The sequence below is a fragment of the Aythya fuligula genome, chromosome 7 (assembly GCF_009819795.1).
Source record: "Aythya fuligula isolate bAytFul2 chromosome 7, bAytFul2.pri, whole genome shotgun sequence".
In the NCBI taxonomy this organism is placed as follows: Eukaryota; Metazoa; Chordata; class Aves; order Anseriformes; family Anatidae; genus Aythya; species Aythya fuligula.
Window position 1 is genome coordinate 29,231,130 of NC_045565.1, and position 17,047 is coordinate 29,248,176.

At 50.3% G+C, this 17,047-nt stretch overlaps 1 protein-coding gene across 3 annotated transcripts in view; it reads right to left on the reverse strand.

Moving 5' to 3' along the window:
- AFAP1L2 (actin filament associated protein 1 like 2) overlaps positions 1–12,077 on the reverse strand; it is a 61,481-nt gene extending 49,404 nt beyond the window's left edge. For all 3 annotated transcript variants that reach the window (XM_032191035.1, XM_032191034.1, XM_032191036.1), the window contains exon 1: positions 11,997–12,077. In XM_032191035.1, the coding sequence (XP_032046926.1) occupies positions 11,997–12,012 (16 nt within the window). In that variant the 5' untranslated portion in view covers positions 12,013–12,077. The remainder of the gene's footprint in view (positions 1–11,996) is intronic.
- Between the last annotated feature and the right edge of the window lie 4,970 nt (positions 12,078–17,047).

The window sequence follows — 17,047 nt, forward strand, 5'->3', positions numbered from 1 at the left end:
ATATGATCAACTCCCTCCAACCACATTCTCTCCACTTTCCAGCTGCAAGCCTTGAGCTTCTGAATCGTCTCCCAGCACCACATCTGCACTCACACTTGTACCAGCTGCCAGCCACAGGACGATGCTGTGGGAGGCCAGCAGCTCGCTGCTTAGTATGGGCTGGCTGAGACACCCCTGGGTGCCAGGGCGGTTTGGGTTCAGTGTGACAGCAGGTAGTGTGGGCCTCCTCACCTTCTCCAGCTCTCACATCACACCATTGGCTGTTCCTTGGCATTAGTGAAAATGGGATTTTATTTATTTATTTATTTTTTTGCCATGCCAAGAAAGGAAATTATGTGAGTGTTCCACTGTATACATCCAGTACTAATATTTCACATCACATCCCTAGGAGTAATGAGACCTCCCAGACCATGGAGCAATCCTGAAGAAATCTGAGGGAAAGTCACATCACTTGGAACATTCAGCATCTAAATGGGGAAAACACCAGAAGACACACACTTTCTGGAACAAGGGGTAAAGTAAATGATTTAAGGACTCTTTTCCCTGTCTAATTTCATCTTCTCTACAGCTGTTTAGCTTGGGCTACCTAATCCAGCTACTATTCTATAACCAGCCCTGTTATCAGACATATACAGTGCAGACCAAGGAAATCCCTGCTGCCAGGCATCTGTGGAGAACCTGAACGTCCTTGGCATCCTGAGTGAGCATGCTTGACTGTGCATTGCTACCCGACAGAGTGGCCCCTCTCCCCAGCACACTGCTCCCACCCCCTTGCCCTCTGGTCTACCAGCAAGCAGAAAACTAGCCTGGCCAAAAGCTAGCTGGCAGCTGCTTGCTAGGAGAGCAAGAAGGAGAGCAAATGCAGAGGTGGTGCAGGCAAGGCAGGGGGATCGTAGGGCTGGGCTGTCCTCCTCAGCAGGAACAACCTGTTGGGTAGGAGGAGATTTCACAAGGCGACCGTGCCAAAGAAGTCTCCATCACCCAGTGCATGCAACCACCGAAACCACCAAGGAAGTGTTCTGGAGGCTCCCTCCACACACACACACACACCCACTCGCTCTCAGCCTGCAGGGGACAGCAGCACAGAACAAACCAGGCCAGTGGCTGGATGTTGAATAAAGCCGCACCAGTGACAGCTTTCCCTTGCACCAGGGCTTGCCAGCAGCTTGCTGCCTGGAGCCAGATGTGTTTCACCACGTCCCCAGGATCCCAGCCACACAACCTGCTGACCCCGGCACCCAGCTCGGGCCACGTGTGTGTGCTGCGGCCTGCGCAGGGCCCCAGCCCGGGCACAGCTGTGTTGTTGGGTCAGCTGCGGTGCCACGAAACACAGCTGCGCCGATCTGGGCCTGGACACCTGGCTCCAAATAAAAGCAGCTCAGTAGCAGGAATTGGCCATCCCTGCTCCACACAACTGGAGCTGACCCTCCAGTTGCGGGGTCTAACCACATCAGCCTCCTCCAGCGAGCTGCAAGAGGTGGCAAAGGAGATGCACCGAGTCAGGGCAAGGAGGCAGCAAACGCAGATTCTGGGGTCTGACTGAGGGCCAGGAGACCCAGATTTTAATCCCGGCCCCACCTCTGGCTTAAGCTACGGTGCAGGAAGTCTCTCCCCTTCCTGGTTTGTCCACGTTGCTCCCTGTTCCCATCTCCCTAGCAGTGATCTTCCCCCACCCCCAGCCCTTTCTGGCTTCAGGAAAACTCTTGGCAACCAACATCAGAAGTGTTTTTTTTTTTTTTTTTTGTTTCGGAAAAGCATCCACAGTTCATTTCAGACATTATGGTTTTCATTTTCACATAATATACACTGTGACTGACGTGTCAAACCCGCCATAGCCTAAATCTTAGGGTTTTATTTCTGAATTCAGAATAAAGAAATGCTCCCTGCTACTGACTGAGTCATCTTTTCTAGATCAAAGCTGCTCCTGCTCAAATTGAAACAAAACAGTTTGGCATTTGACTCTTTCATCCAGAAGCCAGCTCTGTCTTTGCTAGGCAGCAGTTCTCTTTACATATTTAAAATGGAATATTTTACTTCCTTCTTGCTGTACCATGGCAGAGCAGGCCTGCGTGTTTGGGAACAACAGAAACAAAAAGTGACTGTATTAACGAGAGAAGGAAATCTTACAGACAAGTGCTGAGAGAAAATCTGAAATTCCAGCCCAGAATGTGGGACTAGCAAAAGCTCTCAGGAGCTTCTCAGTTGAGGAGGCTTCAGCCCAAAGCCTCTAAGATGAAGATGTCAAGCACCAACAGATCAGTGCTGTGCCGAAGGCTCCACAGCCCTCAGCACCAGGGTCCCCCAGCCCCAACTGAGGTCTCAGCAGAGGATTTGGCTGTGTTAGCATACCACACATCTCCAGTGTGTTCAAGCCTCCTCATCTTTCATGGTTCAAGTAATTATGTCTGCAGCAAGGGTGAGCCATGCCTGTGCTACGAGCACCCAGAAGCATCAGCATTTCTGTTGGGTGAATGAGCTGCCAGCTCTGCATTCCTTCTCCATCACACATTGGCTTCTGTTAACTTTAAAGTTCGATTTCCTGATGTGACAAAGCATCTTTATCAGTTGCACCAGAAATGTATCAATAAAAATTGGTTAAACTTTCAGTAAACTTAATGTCCTAGATCCTATCTGATCCTTGTGGTCAGCCCATTGACTATGCTGGAGTGACACCAGGAATGAATTTGGCCTTTCCCACCTCCTCTAGATGTAGGCCAACAGACATTCATGTTTGTCAGGAAAAACAAGAACACATGCTGAAAACAGAGCATTTCCAACAAAAACTCCAGTCCAGCATGGGAACAAAAGCAAACTGAGAAGGTTTTGCAGCTAATCAGGAGTGTCGGTGTGAGGTTGTCTGACCAGAGTTAAATTCTATAAGAATACCTTAAAGAGAGAAGTGGATTACCACGCAGACCAACTCATTTCTTCATGGGGACTAGCTGACTGATGTAAGAACATGCAATCTGGAGGTGGCACACAGCAGTCCATGTTCTTTTACACACCTTGTAGTAACACTAGTTTCAAAGAGACGCTAAATGCCTACACTAACTGCATGGATGCTCCATTTTAGTACACACGCAGCATGAACAGGACACCCTACACCTGGTCTTGAAGCCATCTCCCAGAAGAGCTGTTCTCCATGCTCAACACCTGGCCATGCTCCAGTTTATCCCTGTGGCTCTGAAACTCCTGTGGAGCTGGTAACCAACCACCACAAAAATCAGAGAATCACCACAGCTGAAATGAAAACACACAGCACCAAAGGGGGATGCCATTATTTAAGCCAAAGAATTGAAGGAAGGCTGACGTAGCTGGTCCAGTGAAACATGCAAGTTAAATCCCGTGCCATTTAATGCAGGGTTTCGGACGGAGGCAATCCTCTCCTGGAGTGCTGCCCCAAGACCTGGCTGCAGCTGAGTTCCCTTCCTGCAGCACTCGGGTCTCCTGCCCGGGCACTGCCCACAGCTTGCTGCACGCAGTCGGAGCAGTACAGGAAAGCTGCCATTGCACTTTCAGTTTAAGAGGCTCAGAGAGAGCTATCAGAATTACAAATAAATCATGCTGCTGTTGGGAACGCTGAGCCTCCCGGGTCTAGAAAGCATTTGCTTCTCTTCTCAGCCAGACATGGGAATTCAGGCTTTATAACGAACGAGTTTCAATTGCCATTTCGTTTCCCCCCAGCCCGCCAACTCCCACTTCAATTTCCAGAAATAGACCTCTTCTGCACTCAAAGAGAGCATCTGCTTGAGCAACCCGAGCTGAAAACTACGCTCACTGAAGTCATCTAGCACAAAGTGCTAACAGACACGGACCTGAAGAAACCGCATCCTCACCCAGGTCTGCTCTGCTTCACATATTGCTAGGTTGTACTGGCTCAGCATAAGCTGAGGTAGCCCGTTTAAATCCATTTGATTGGTATTTTGGCATATGCAGGTGATTAAAGCAAGAGCCTGCTGTGCTGAAACTGGGACTAGCTGCCACAATGTAAGCGCTCAGATGACAGACTGCATTAACAGCGTCTCAATATCTAGATCAGGATCAGCGACAGAATTACGATTCAAAGTCCCAGAAATCAAGAGTGAAGCTTAGCATAACAAACACACTTCAAGACTGATTTACAAGAATTGGGGAAGTTTCCTAGAACTAGACCCTGCAGTTCAACCACATTCAGATACAAGCTGAGCAACTCTTGCAAGCACAGATACATTAAACAACACACAATAGGTTATGGTGTCCCAATGCATAGCTCAGCATTGAGACAACCAGCACCAAACAAGGCAATAGTGCCTTTCAGCGCCTGAAAGATAACCCAATTTCACAAAAGAGAGTCTTCTCCTCACCAGGGGAGTAACTCCAAAGCTGCAGCAGCAGAATTAAACTGTCATGGCACCAAGGCAAATGGGTAACATCACCAGCCAGCATTGCTCATTAGAGAGTTGAAAGACACTGTGCATGCGTATGTATCCCTTTAATAGGACTGGAAAAGATGGGACAAGGTTACAGCAGAAGTGAGAACCTGTGCTTATATAAAATAATACTGTGCTTAACAGAAGAGTAAATCATTTACAAGCACTGCTTTGCTACATGGTGTGGTAGCAGACTTCCATTTTGCATTGGTAAAAAGAACCGTGGCCTTTTGGGTTTGTGTTAAGGTGAGTGTACGTCTACTGTGAGCCTCAGAGAATACATGGGTTGTGCCTTTTCAGCACGCTCTTAGGCTGCTCCTCTTCCCACACAGCCCTTGCCCTGCAAGGGTACAGGTCCTTGTTAGCCGAGAAGCTACACCCATGCTTGGCACACAGAAGGGGGACTGTATTATTAACTGCTCAGCTAATAATGATTGGTTAGGTTGGACAGAACCCAGTAACATGTAATTAGGACTATTACAAGTCAGTCCTCACGTTTTCCTATAGCTTTCTCATGGAGTAGCCAAGGGAGACACTGCGAGCTCCTGCACCTCGTCTTGCAAGGGGTGGCTCTGCAGAGGCCCCCGGCTTTCAGAGGTACCACTGCCATACGAGGCTGAGCATCACCAGCAACAGCAGTACGCTCTGACTGCTGCACAGGGAACCAAGACAGATGTGGGGATCACAAGCACCAGGCTGAGGGAAAACCCCAAATTCCCCAAAGTCACACACACAGAGCTCACTGGTGATTGAGCACTGCTCTGGGATACTCATACAGAGAAGGGTGAGGGTGCTGAACTCCAAAAGCCCGCGCAGCACTGATGACACTTGCAGCCCCAGGCATCAAGCACTACATGCCCCAGATTAGGCAAACCACCCGCACGGCTTGAAAAGCTCAGGAGGAAGAGCACGTAGCCGCAGTGCTGCCCAGTAGACACGAGACCCCAGCAGCAGCAGACAGCTGAGCAGGAGCCAGCCTGCAGCCTGCTCTTCAGAGGTCTGAGGCCAGTGCAGGACGGCACGTGGCCCCCCAGGAGCTGCAAGGTCTGCCTGGTCCATCTGTGTCACACCTTCACTTCAAGTCACCTCATGCAATTTCATCACACGTAGCTCGTTGTCTTTTGTGTTCTACACTTTTCCCCTCATCACCCACCACAAGAGGAAGGAATACAGATAGCCACAAGGTTATCAAACAGGTTATCAGCGCTTCAGTCTCCTAACCCAGTTTCACAGGCATGGTTCTAGGCGCAGCTCACAACAAGCAGACAGCTGCTACAATGCACAGAAGACACTTTTTTTTTTTTTTTTTTAATTAAGAAAAAAAAAGCTGCTTTCACCCACAAGCACATGAACACATCCTGAACTCCTAACAGGCAACAAAAGCTTGGCTGGGGTTAGATGAGGGGATGCTACCTCCCACCCCTCAGCCCAGCTAACTGCAGCAAGGTAAAGAGAGCTCTGCTGCTTTGTAGATGGAGCTCCATCGGTCTGAACAGTTCTCTTCTCATGCGAGGAGGCTTTATCATACTCCATCAGCTGCCAAGATCAGGCAATCCTATAGCAGATGTGGAACAGTACATTATAATCCCAGTTCTCTGCTGGATTCTGTATACCCCAGGGCAATGGAGAAGTCTGAGAAGCATGACAATAAAACCAGCAGAAATTCCCAGTATTCAAGACTACCAGGCACATTTTTAGAGGCTGCAATAAAACGCAAAATATCCTTGAAGACACCAGAATCAAACAGAGGAGGCAGGACATGCTCCCCAGCCAAGTAGCAGGGATAAAGCTGCTGATGGGATGAGGGGACAGATGGCCTCCAGCTGTCACAAGCCGCTGCAGAAGCCTGGCCTCGCCACATCTCGACTTTTGCAGCCCAAATTTCTGCATTTGCAATCCTTTACTGCTGCAGGTGGTGGCCACCTAACCGCTGCAATCACTTGCCTGTTACCAGCAGGCACCAAAGAGCATCTCTGTGTTAGCGCCGATTTCAGCTCATTCTCAGTGGGACCATGAGAAGCCAGAGCCTTTGGCGTGGGGACTGACCGGCCGCATGCACTGGCTTGTTCCACACAAATGACAAATTAATGGTGCTACTGGAAGCTGGTGGGGCTGCAGCTGGCCGGGTCACATTCCTCTGCAGAAGAAAGCTCCCCGTTTCAAACGTGCTTGTGGAGAGACACTCAGCTAAAGCCACTAGCGGCATTGCAAAACCCTTGTGCAACTCACGTTCTCTGTGAGCCAGCTCTTTCTTCCCAAGCCTTAATAGTTCTCGTGCTTTGCAGTGATAAATAACGATGATGTGATCTGCAGAGCGACTTTGGATCAGAGATTTGTTTGCAGATACCTTATCTCAGCTCACAGGAACCTGTACACACACTTCCCCTCGCCACCTGCCTCGGTGCAGACGCAAGCTCTGGGAAGGAGATGGCCTCATCGCAGCAGCCCAAGCCCTGCTCCCCACCGAGCTCAGTTCAAGAGGGAAGGGCTCAAGCCACAACTCGGGCATGAACTGCAAAAATCTCCTGGCTCGGGCCCACCTCGCTGAAAACACCGCTGCCAAAGCGTTATGCAAACATCTTCAAAAGGCATCCAAGCTGCTTAGCAGCTCACCTCTACACTCCAAACTTCACACTGACTCCAAAAAAAAAAAAAACAAAACAAAAAACTAGATCCATTAATTATTAGCGAGATAGAGAGCCTAAAGATATTTTCAAAATGAAAGCCTCCCAAGTCACACGAGCGAGTGGAAAACCACGTGCATCACCCCCGTGCTGGGGGCGGCGACTGCTCCTGGTTATCTCAGGAGGAGACTCAAATTCCTACACGCACAAACACGAAGCCCACAGGCTGAACTGCCAGCCAGGGCTTGCGGGTCTCTCTTTCCCAGGCTCATTGTAAGCCTTGCACTACACTTTTATCCTAAGCGGATCCAAAGGAGGAAAACAACAAAAAAAAAAAGACATCAGAAAAACCTTTATGCAAGACAGAGCACAGTTCACTGAAGGGGAGGAAATACTGGCTTTTATTAAATCACAAGTGGCAAGTATGTACATTATGTGGGAGTTTCAGGCTGATCCTATAATTCTGAGATATTTACTTCCAGACAGAGCTGTTTATAACTGAAGACAATGTTGCCATACACCAAACCATCCTCAGATGTGCTTTCTGTGGAATTTTGCCCACGAAGAAAGCCAATAGGTCAGTGGGAAAAGAGGGGAAAAAAGTACTTCAGTGAGCGCTGACCCTTGTGTTTGGAACTTCAGGCCAGATGAGCACAGTTCCCAGGCCTCCCCCCGCAGCATCCCGCCACACCATAGCCCCGCTGCCAGGGGACCCCAGGGCTGCAGCAAAACCAAAGCCCCTGCCTGCAGGAGCTGCCACGCACACGCCTCTGTCATGATGCCTCTCCCATGGCCGTCCTGAGCCAGCAGCCACAAGCTAGCCCATGCCAGGCGTTAGCCCTGGCATATTTCTCAGCCTCGGTGCCTTTCAGCCCCGGCTGCAGGCTCACTGGGTCGCTGTAGGGCCAGTCGCTCATCCAATGCAGCCCCACTGAAGGGTGCCTGTGGGCTTCTGGCCAGCTTCAGCAGCTTGAGTTTGCTTCAGACCTCCCCCCACACACCCCATCTTCCTAAAGCTCTGCTCCCTGAAATCAACTCAAGTTACTGGTCTGTAAAAACATTTATAGGAACTTTAGCCCAGAAATGAGCAGCGCTGGCACCTGCACCTCCTAGGGGCAAGGCCACATCAGAGACGGGTCAGATCTGTGGTGACAGACTGTGGCAGTGCCCACACCAGCCTGTCTTCCCCGCTGACCTGAGAGCAGAGAGGAGGTGACTCAACTTCCAAGGGGAAGTAAACACCACTGGGCAGGTCAGCAGACCAGCTTTGTGACTGCGGCACCCCAGTCAACACACTGGCTCTGGGCCTGTGCTTCAGCGAGGAACGCCTACGGCCCAGGTGCTGGTGCTCCACATCATCGTTAGTCACAGATGCACGGCTGAGTTTTGGTTCTCCAAGGTGTCCCCTGCAGCCCTGGGCTCTCTGGTCGCTACTGCCTGAAGATACATTTGCCTGCCTCAGAGGACTTCTGCCTTTCCCTCTGGGACAGCAGGCTATTTGGAGGCTCATAGGAAGTTCCCAAGAGAACAACGTAAGCACTCCCTGTGCTGTAGGTTTTCAATGGAAGCGATCAGTGAAAGCCCCCAAACACTGAACTCCTTCACAGGAAACTTCTGGAGCCCCCGCCAAGTACAGCACGCACACAGCTTCAGGAGTGGTGAAGGTGTGCAGGGGGACAAGAACTGCCCCATACACAAAAAGAAACAGCACACCACAAAAACAAGGCCTCGTGCCTTGCCAGGAATGCTCCAAAAGTAGGCGCCCAAAGTTGCAGTGCAGGTGAGCACTGCCAGCTCCAGGAGCAGGATCCAGGCAGTTTTGTGAACAATGCCAGCAGGGCTCAGATACCATAGCAGCATGACTGAGGGGGTGCTGCGTCCAGAAATGCAGCTGGGCTAGAAATATACTGGCACGGGTGACAGTGTGCAGGATGGCGTGGCTGGGTGGACAGGGTAGATGTATAATTGAGACAGGCTGTGGTTTCAGTCACAGAAAAAGGCTTCATCTCCTAAATCCGTGCTGAAAATGACTGCATCCCTGCCTTCTGCTCTCAGAGCCCATTTCCTTCTCCAAAACCCACCAGGGTCACTCTCACATAAGCGAGAGATAACACATCTTACAGCATTACACAGGACATTAATTTCCATTTCAAAGGAGACTCAGCACAGCAGTTGAAAATTGTATTGGATTCGGTACAGCAGCACACTGCCCTGTTTTCTCCAGTTGCCAATTGCACCAAGGCAATTAGCTGAACACAACAGCTGTGATGGTGCTCAGCTGAGGATAAACCACATATGTTTATGCAGAGCCTAGATCATGTTAATATGAATCAATCCAATTCTGATTCTGATTAACAAGGGTTTATACAGGGTCTCAGAATGTCACCAGGATTCTTATTCTCCTCTCTGCTTTACGGTTCATCCCAAGCATATCTCCCTGCATTTGCAGGAACTTGTTAAAAAGAACGTGCACTAGGTCCCAAGCAGGCCCACGCCCCATTCCCCTCCCAGTCGAAACACGCTAATAAGCGAGCAAACACCTCATCTTTCTACCAAGTCACCATTTTAATCCTCATCTACACTAAACGCTTGGCTTCTGGTAACAAGGCAACCTCAAGGAAGGAGCACGTCTCCTTAGAGGAGCACTGGAAGCACTCACAGTGCCCTGCAGAGCCCTGGCAGACCCTCAGATGAAGAGGAATACAAAGCTGATGTCTTTCTTCAACAGAGACAGTAACACAAGAGTGCCAAACATCTTTCTTTGAAGGACTGGGCTGCAAGTAACACCGATTTCCATTAGAGAGCTGTACCGCATTAAAAATACAATAATAACCTACCAAACCTCTCAAGGCTCATATCATTTGAGAAAATGCTCTTTGCTGCAGACTGGCAGGAAAAAAAAAGAAAAAAAAAAAAAAAAAAAAAAGAAAAAAAACCTGCCACACACAGAGATCATCTTTCAGAGCCTTCGTAGCCTAACAAGTGTCAAGAGAGTTTCTTCTCATGCAGCTGGCCCTGCATCCCCATCTGCAGAGGCTGGGAAAGGAAACCCATTCCCAGGAGAGCTCCACAGCCCCTCCTTCACTCCCACCACGTGCATCCAAGCGCCTAAGCCCTTCCCGCAGTGCAGGTGCCACCCTGCAGGCTGACACAGCACCCAAATCCTGCAGCTGCTCTGGAAGCAGGAGGGACAGACACCTCCTGTGTGTGCCAGGCTGGGGCCAGGACTAGAATGCGTCCCCACCTGCATTTAAAAGAAATAAGCAGTGCTGTTTGCTGCTGCTCACACCCTGTGCTTCTTAAGTAATAGGAGAGGCTTTAGAGTTAAATGCCTCCCCCTAACAGCAGTTTATTGCTTAAGTGTCCTTTGACTCCATCCATCATAGGTGGACTGTCCTGTAGGAACAGGCACTGCCCCTCATGCTCATCAGTAACTCCTCACTCAGCTGCTTCCTCCACCTGCTCCACAGGGCTCCCACCTCCTGCATGCTCTCCCCTTGGGACCACACAGCTCGGGATGCCTCCCTGCCCTCATCAGCACCCGCTGGTCCCACACATGCCCGTTCATTACCCATAGCACAGAAGGCACTGGCGAGCTCTGCCATCAGTCGCTCTTGCTATTCATTACACATGTGCAGAACACATCGCCCTGCTCTGAGGGAGCAGTGTGCATATTTAAGAAGACAATATACAAAACATAGCTGAATTTTAATGAATCCACTGCTTTGCCACGAGAACTGAATGGCACTGTGCAGACCCTGCCAGAAAAAAAAAAAAAAAAAAGAGTAAAAAAAAAAAAAATGCTACACAATATTTGGCTTGTGATATGATCTTTAACATCACTTTAGCAGTACATCACTACTGTGCCTATCGGGCCTCTAAAGCATCAATTGTAAGTAGGAAATGAATCAAAATGCAACAGGAGATACAGAACCAGCTGTGTCAGAACACTGCATTACTTGCACAGCAGAGTCAGAGAACGGTGTCCTGGCAAAAAGTAACTTCCCACAGTGTGATACCTTGGCATATCAGGTCCCCACCACAGAAAGATTAGGGAACAAGGGCTGTTAATTTGAATGCGTCTACTGAGCTCTAACCACACCTGGGTATTTTGAGGGTAAAGTGTCCAGGCAGGGTCAGGCAGAAACGTACTTTTTGAGCTCTATGCTCCTCTCTGAAGTGTTCAGGCAGCCCAAGGAGGGCAGTGGCTATGAGCAGAACCCCATTTCCTTCCAATAGGTAAAGCTGTACCACAGACTTGTTCGGTACAGTGCAAGTGCTGGAATGACCTCCTCTGGGGGAGACTTTTACAAGCCAGCGGCACCAAAATCGCAGAGCACCCCAGGCGTGGGCACTTCACCAGCCCCCCTCCCTTCCTCCCCCTTCTCCTTCTCCTCCGCTCCCCGGAGCGCTTCCCCGGCGCTTCCCGCAGCGCTGCGGGGCTCGGCCGAGCCGTTCCCAGCCGCTGTTGACCCCCGGGGACAGCGGGGAGGCCGGGACCCTGCCCTCCTTCCAGCCCGATTTGCATTCAGAAACCAGGAGCGCAGGAAGTCTGCGCCGACGGGCGATTTAGGAAGAAAAAGCGGAGCAACCTTCGGCAAATCCAGGGGCTGCAGCAAGCGAGCCACGGCGCTGCTCCCTGACCCCGAGAGGGAAGGGTCCTGCGTGGGGAGTCCCCACGGTCCCTACCCGGGGCAGGTGCCCGGGGAGCCGCAGCTCCGCGCCCCCCGCCCCGACCCCCTGCGGGACTCGCCCCGCTCCCATCCCCGCCCCACTCGCGGGGCTCGGCTCCCCACGGAGCCGCCTGCAGCCCCCACACGCGGACACCCCCGAGACACCCCCACCTCCACCGCGGTTTCCCCACGCGTGAACGCGGCGACCCCCTTTATTTCCCCAAAGCCCTTTCCCCACCGAAGCAGGGGAGCTCGGCAGGTCGCGGACACGCGTGGCGCCCCCCCCTCACCTCTGCATTTCTCCATGGGGGCTGCGGGACACGGAGCTGCCTCCGCTCCGCTCCGCACCGCTCCCGTCCCTCCGCCGCCGGCTCCGGATCCCGGCCCGGGCCGCCCCCTCCCCGCCCCTCTCCGCCCCGCGGCCGGGGCTCCGCTGTGGGCACGGGCAGCCGGCAACCTGCGGCCACCGAGGCCACCGGGAGCCGGGAAGGGCTCGAGGGGCACGGAGCTGCCCCGCCCCGCAGCGCCGCGCCCGGCTCGTCCCGGGGGATTTCCCCACCCGCGGGTTCCGGAGGAGTTTTTCTCGGCACAGCGCCGCAGGCACGGCGAGAGGGAGCCGGGTCCGAGGGTGATGCGGTGTTTGAGAGGCCGCTGCAGGAATGTGATGCTTCTGTCAATAATGGGAGCGTTAAAAAAAAGATGTGGAGATGTTGGAGATGCTCCAGAGGGGACCACGAGGATGCTCAGAGGGCTGGGGCGCTTCTGTGGAGACAGGCTGAGGGAGCTGGGGGTCTTCAGCCTGGAGAAAAGAAGGCTCCTGGGGCAGCTTACAGCAGCCTTCCAGTGCCTAAAAGGGGTTGCAGGAAAGCTGGGGAGGGAATCTTTGTCAGGGAGCGTAGTGGTAGGACAGGGGGTAATGGCTTTAAACTAAAAGAGGATGCCACTGATGGAGGAGGGTGACAGCAAGGCCACGTTGTTCTGAGGTTGGCCTTGTCCCTGAAGGGACTCACCGACTTTGGGGCTTGGGCCTTGCTTAGCACTTTAAGTGTGGGCAGGAAGACAGCGGTGTAGCCCGTGATGGAAACATACCTCTTCTTGCAGAGACCTGTTTCCACTGTGGGGCAGGTGGGTGGGCTCCCCAAACCATACAGCTCCTTGCACCTTTGCTCAGCTCTGCAAGCCTATGTCTGAGATGCACACACGTCTGAAGAGCCTGGAGTGCTCAGAGATGTTCATTTCCACTTCAGCTGAGTAAAATGGTGAGGGGGGAGCATCATCGTTTCTGTACAATTGCTGGGCCGTGGAGTCAGCAAGCAGAGAGCAGTGAGTTGGGCAAAGGCCAACAAGAGGCTCACAGAACCCACATTTCCCAGCCTGCCTGGGTCCCTGTGTGCCCCTCCTGCCCCCACCCTCCAAGGCTGTGATTGCTGGCAACGACATCTCACAGGGCGTCTGTGTCAGGTGGAACTGTAAAGCGGCTTTTACTTCGTGGAAACGTCCCCAGTGAGAACAAATTTTGATAAAGGGCTATTGCTGCTCAAGGAAGCTGAAGGTGGAGCACATCCCGTCTCTTGCCAGTACACAACCACCACACAAATGGAGAGGCAAGCCAAGTGCCTGAGCCATCAGATCCAGCAGCCTCTGATGACTGGAGGGAAAAACAGGTTAAATAAATACATCCGTCGCTAGAAATACTTCTCTTACGGCCCTTTCCAGCAAGTTCTTGGCTGCAGTTTTCAGAATCTAGCAGTGTGGCCCTGATTTTGCAAACTTTTAAAGCTTGTCTGTGCCTCAAAGCAGGTGAGTAGTCATTCTGAACTCAGCAAGCCTAATTAAGGATAATAACAGTTAAACAAGCTAATTAAAGATGATTTGAAACACCAAGACATCAAATACCTGAGATTCCTGTCTTCAGACCCCAGAGGCTTTATATCCCCTGCTTGTCCCTTGCGTTCCCCTCCTGGCTGTGATAAGGACACACTGGTGTCTCAGGACTGCTGGCCAGGCCCATGGCAATTGGTGAGGCAGTGACAACTAACATAATGGCAGAGGATATAAGTTTGTCCCCTTCCTCTTGCAGCATAAACTACCTAGAACACTTTGGAACATTTTTTTTTTTCCAAACAGGCTGTTGTGTTCCAGGGTTTAATAAAACTGGGAAACGTGCAGACCCTGCTTAGTGCAAGGAGCTAATACTCCCAGTGTTGGTGCTGAAATCAGAGTTTGCTGCTTTGCCCAGGCAGAGCAAATACTTGTGTGCCAGTTTTCATGGTGGAGCTCCTTGGAGCCAATAAAATAACATCCGTCTACATGCGTATCCATGTATTTTTTGCTTTTTTCCTCCTTATTATTAGTGGCAATTGCAGACATCCATAATAGGCTTCTGCCTCTTTGCAGGGGAGATATTTCATGTGCTAAATGCCACCACCAGGTGATTTACTGCAGTGCTCTGTGAAAAATCCTAGCAACCCACTCAGGAGCATGAGCCTCAACCCAACTTCTTTCCCCACAGGTAATATTTGTGGGTGCTTTACAGCAGACCTTACCTGTTCCCGCTTCCAGGAAAGCACTGATAGGGCTCAGTCAGTGAAGAAGGGGCCAGAAGCAGTAGGAGACAGACCCATCACTCTCTGGGATAGCGTAACTGATGCAAGCAAAGCTACTTGGCAGAAGAGGAGTGAGTACTCAACTGGAGAACAGGACATGAATCTTTTACTTCAGGAGATTTTCAAGCATGCTGACTATGGGTATGCCTTTTGAGGTCTTCTTATTTCCCTGTGAAGCACCTCATGATTCTGGCCATAAAAGAGGTGGCCAAATTCTTCCCCAGCTTCAACTGGCATAACACTGGTGTTGCTCCACTGACTTCTGCCCAGCCATTTCTGACTTTTTCCAATGAAAGGCAAGACAATCAGACCTAACACAAACAAATGATAATAATAATAAAAAAAAAGCTGTTCAGCTGCTCAGCTATACAAAAACGTCATGGCTGATACATCCCAGCAATGTTTTGGATTCCCTCAGACATTAACTGTTTCAAAAGAGCATAGCTGGGAAGAGAGTGGCTGGAGGGAGGGGGGATTTCCCATTAAGGACAGCAGGACCAGATGTCTTTTTGATGAGCTTCTCTTGGCTTCCTATTCTTTGACATTTCCTTTGCAGTCATTGAGTCCAAACTGCTCCTAGAACAAATTAGAGAGAGCTCTAACAGCATGGATGACTTTCGCTCCCCTGATAGATAGAATACCTATCTCTGGCCAAAGTATGAGACATGCTGACTGGACAGTGTTCTTAACTGCCTGGGCATTTATTCATCCTGGAGCCATTCCTTCATCACACTTATTTTCCACTTAAGACCTATGTTTCCCTCCAGAGAAGCCCCTCAGCTTTCCTTTGGCAGTGTTCAATACCAGTAAAAGAACTAAAAAACATTCTTTTTTCCACTCCAAACTCCATGCGGGCATGTTCCCCCCAGCAGACCTCACTGGGTATCAATACGCTGCATTTCAGCATATAATGCTCACAGCCACCATGGGACATGTCTTTCAGCTTCCTAAGAGTTTCTGATACAGGTTTCTGATATGTAATTAGCCATGGTCCTAGTTTTTGAGGGGATGGGATAGGAAATCAGGGCTTTCAGTGGACCAAATATTACAAATCTCATCCACACATGGATTTTATTGGTAAACCAATATGGAGTAATCTCTCTCCTAAGTCGGTACAAAAAACCTCTGTGGACTATAATGCTGTTAATGGAGGACTCACCTTGACAGAGATGACCTCTTGGCATCTTTCAGCACCACTAAAACTTACCCAGGCAAGAGGAAAAACTTGTTTTATCAAAATATGGGAAAACATTAATTTTTACAGCTTGCTACATTTTCATTAGGATCTTTTAAAACCTCTTCCATCATCACCACAACCTGTGGTCTGATGTCAACTGTGAGCTCACGGAAGGCTATTCATTCTGGCATTTTCCCAAAAATGAGTGGCTTTTTTTTTTTTTTTTTTTCAGTCCGCACCTTCTCTTTAGGCCTTAACCACTTCCACCAAGCCAAAGTCAATAAGCAGAACACGTTTCAGAGGTCAGCACTGCTGAAGTGGGAAAGTTAAACAAACAAACAAACAAACAAACAAACAAAATAAACACAGAACCTGTAATTTCTACAGTAGAGCACCAACAAACTGCAATTTCTACCAGCCATGGCTAAGTACTACGGAGGAGCCCTCATGCCTGCTAATAATACTAGATCTCAGGGTATGTCAGACTACCTGACAAAAAGGAAGCAACCACACGGTAGCAGATCTCATCTGTATCACTCGAATCTCCCATTTTTATTTTTATTTTTTGTCCTGTGAACAGAGACTTTAATTAAGAGTCAAGAAGTCAGCCTCAGTAAATACCAAAAGAGCTCTTTCCCTTTTCCCACGTAGACCAGCAGAATTGAATTTCTTCTGCCTTCCCAGCTATCATTAAGTATTCTGTTTAAATAGGCCAGCTTCATGCCATCCATAATGAAGTTATAGTGTATTGCTCTGTTATGAAGGATGAAGCTGTTGTGTCCTACGGGGAGAAAAATCGCTGTAATCCAACTTTCCTTTTGAAAAGGCCTAATGTATCCACATGAGATCTTCTGGCAGAGACAACTGAGAGAATATAAATAGAAGCTTAAAAGAAGAAGGAGGGGAAGGGGAAAATAACTCCAACAGGGCTGAGTAGCTGAAATTCGCAAGTTTAATAGGAAGATGGATGACTGAAGAGCCTGTTCTGTGACACAATTAGGACTTTATGTAGGCCTTTTTCAATTATTTGTAGCTGACAAAATATCGCACAAAGGCTGTTTCACACAGCAGGCCAGGTGCCCAGAAATGTGTGTTTTTTTGGAGGGGGTTGGACTGGGAGAGCCGCCCAGGGGCACAGGCCACGAGGGTCGCCACTGGCGAAGCTGGGAGATGGCGTGCGTCACCCCATGCACAAGTGGCAGGATCCAGGAGTGTCCCATGGTGCCTGAGGGCCCTGGACACCCAAGCCCTGGTCTGCCTTTCCCCGAGGAGCACAGGGCTGCAGCCACCATCCCCAGGCCCCAGCAACTGCAGGGTGGGAGGTGACCATACAAGCGTGCGTGTCCACCTCAGGCTGCAGCACTCCTCAAGCAGACACGCTGAGGAGACATGTGGGTTCTGGTACAGGATGAGGTTTCTGCAAAACGATAGTTCTGGGTCCCGAAGTTATAGCTAGAGATCTTGTCTCAGGGCCTTTCTGTTGCAGGTTCTGTCCTGCAGCTTCTCACTGGCCGCCCACCAAACACTATTTTTGTTTACTCTTGTGGCATTTCCTTTC